This window comes from Triticum dicoccoides, unplaced genomic scaffold (genome assembly GCF_002162155.2).
Source record: "Triticum dicoccoides isolate Atlit2015 ecotype Zavitan unplaced genomic scaffold, WEW_v2.0 scaffold61497, whole genome shotgun sequence".
NCBI classification, from domain to species: domain Eukaryota; kingdom Viridiplantae; phylum Streptophyta; class Magnoliopsida; order Poales; family Poaceae; genus Triticum; species Triticum dicoccoides.
The window spans coordinates 1-1759 of record NW_021286358.1 but is presented as its reverse complement, the minus strand read 5'-3'; the positions used below and the strand labels follow the sequence as shown (position 1 = coordinate 1759).

General features: G+C 40.8%; 1 protein-coding gene across 1 annotated transcript; it reads right to left on the bottom strand.

The window, feature by feature from the left end:
- Positions 1 to 864: 864 nt before the first annotated feature.
- Positions 865 to 1688, bottom strand: LOC119347245 (cysteine-rich receptor-like protein kinase 10). The gene is made up of 3 exons (XM_037616105.1): positions 1580 to 1688; positions 1325 to 1484; positions 865 to 1149 (listed from the first exon to the last, which is right to left on the bottom strand). The coding sequence occupies exons 1-3, from the start codon at positions 1666 to 1668 to the stop codon at positions 865 to 867; spliced, it is 534 nt and encodes a 177-aa protein (XP_037472002.1). The 5' UTR covers positions 1669 to 1688.
- Positions 1689 to 1759: the final 71 nt, after the last annotated feature.

Sequence of the window (1759 nt, the reverse complement as noted above, 5' to 3'; positions counted from 1 at the left end):
CTTGAGAATATTCTTTGGCTTCCCTTGTGTCGAATCAATAAATTTGGGTTGAATACTCTGCCCTTGAAAATTGTTGCGATCCCCTATACTTGTGGGTTATCATCCAACGACCGTGCACATGGCATGGCTGAATGGACATCAACATGGTGGACCTTCTCGAGCGTGTGGCCATCATTGATGTCGAAGGCGATGGCACTACAACATCGGCTCGCTTCGAAAAGGAGGCGTAGAAGTGCATGTCGACATGATCGATCAATCTGGGAGGCTAGCTCTAGGTTCGTGCAAATTTCCTGTCAAATCTCCCCTGGAAATATGGATCACATCCGAGCAGAGAGGAGAAGAAAACGTAATGGCTTCATACTACTGATATTTTCTAGTAGTACTCTCTCCGTTTCTTTTTAATCTGCATACAAGATTTGGTCAAAGTCAAATTTTGTAAAGTTTGGCCAACTTTGTTGGAAAAAATATCAATATCTACAATACCAAAGCTATATGGTATGAAAATTAATTTCATGATGCATCTAACAATATTGATTTCATATTGTGAATCTTGGTATTTTTTCTATGAACTTCGTCAAAGTTGACAAAGTTTGACTTTGACCAGATCTTATATGTAGACTAAAACAAAACGAATGGAGTATTAGTTAGTCCATTGAATGACTGGAAATGAACGGCTCATATTGTTTAGATGCACTGTAAAAGAACTCCGGATAATATTACACATTAGAATTACAAACGTAGTACATATTACAAGCATAATTACAATCCTGGCGGTGACAGAGCGCATCCAGTGTAGAATAGAAATGAGCAGTTATTTATAAGAAGACATTAGTGTCACAAGGACAAGACAGGACCAATGGTTTTCTAGCACCCCTTAAGGTTTTCGAGGCTCATGTCATGTACATGGCTTTCCCCGGCTCCGTATTTACGATGTGTAAAGCACATAGGTTCTTTCGGCTGCGCGAGCTCAATGCCTTTGTTATCCAGGCTTGCTACCACCCAAGACATGAGAGGGCGAGCGTCCGGGTCATCCTGCACCGACAAGAGTCCGACATGGATGCATCGTAGAGCTTCAGCGAGAGAGCAATCCTCGATGATAGATGACTCGATTAGATCCATCAATTTCCCATCCTTCCTTAAGCTCCACGCCTGCATCAAACCAATCATGTCATTAACTAAGTCCACGACATAGTACCACCTTCATATCAGTTGAACAAATTCTAATCACTGAATAAAGTTTTTTTAGAAAAGGAGGATAACCCGCAGCCTCTGTATCGAAAGATGCACACAACCATAATCACTAGATAAAGTAAAATACACTCACATAATTTATAAGGTTATGAGTGCATGCACATGAGCTCTTTGGGGTTGTGGTGCCGGTCTTCATGCCACTCACAATCTCTAGAATTAATACCCCAAAGCTGTAAACATCGGATTTGACGGAGATTATGCCTTCCATTGCGTATTCAGGCGACATGTATCCGCTGGTTTGACAATTAACCATGGTAAATTGAAACTTATCATCCAATTGAAGCACAAAAGTTAAGAGATCCCATAAATGAAATTCCACACTACTCACAATGTTCCAACAACTTGATTGGTACGTTGTTCGTGTTCGTTCACACCAAAGACCCTAGCTGTACCAAAATCAGATATTTTCGGGTTCATCTCAGCATCCAACAATATGTTGCCTGCTTTGAGATCTCTATGAATCATAACCAATCTGGAATCTTGGTGGAGATAAAGAAGTCCCCTAGCT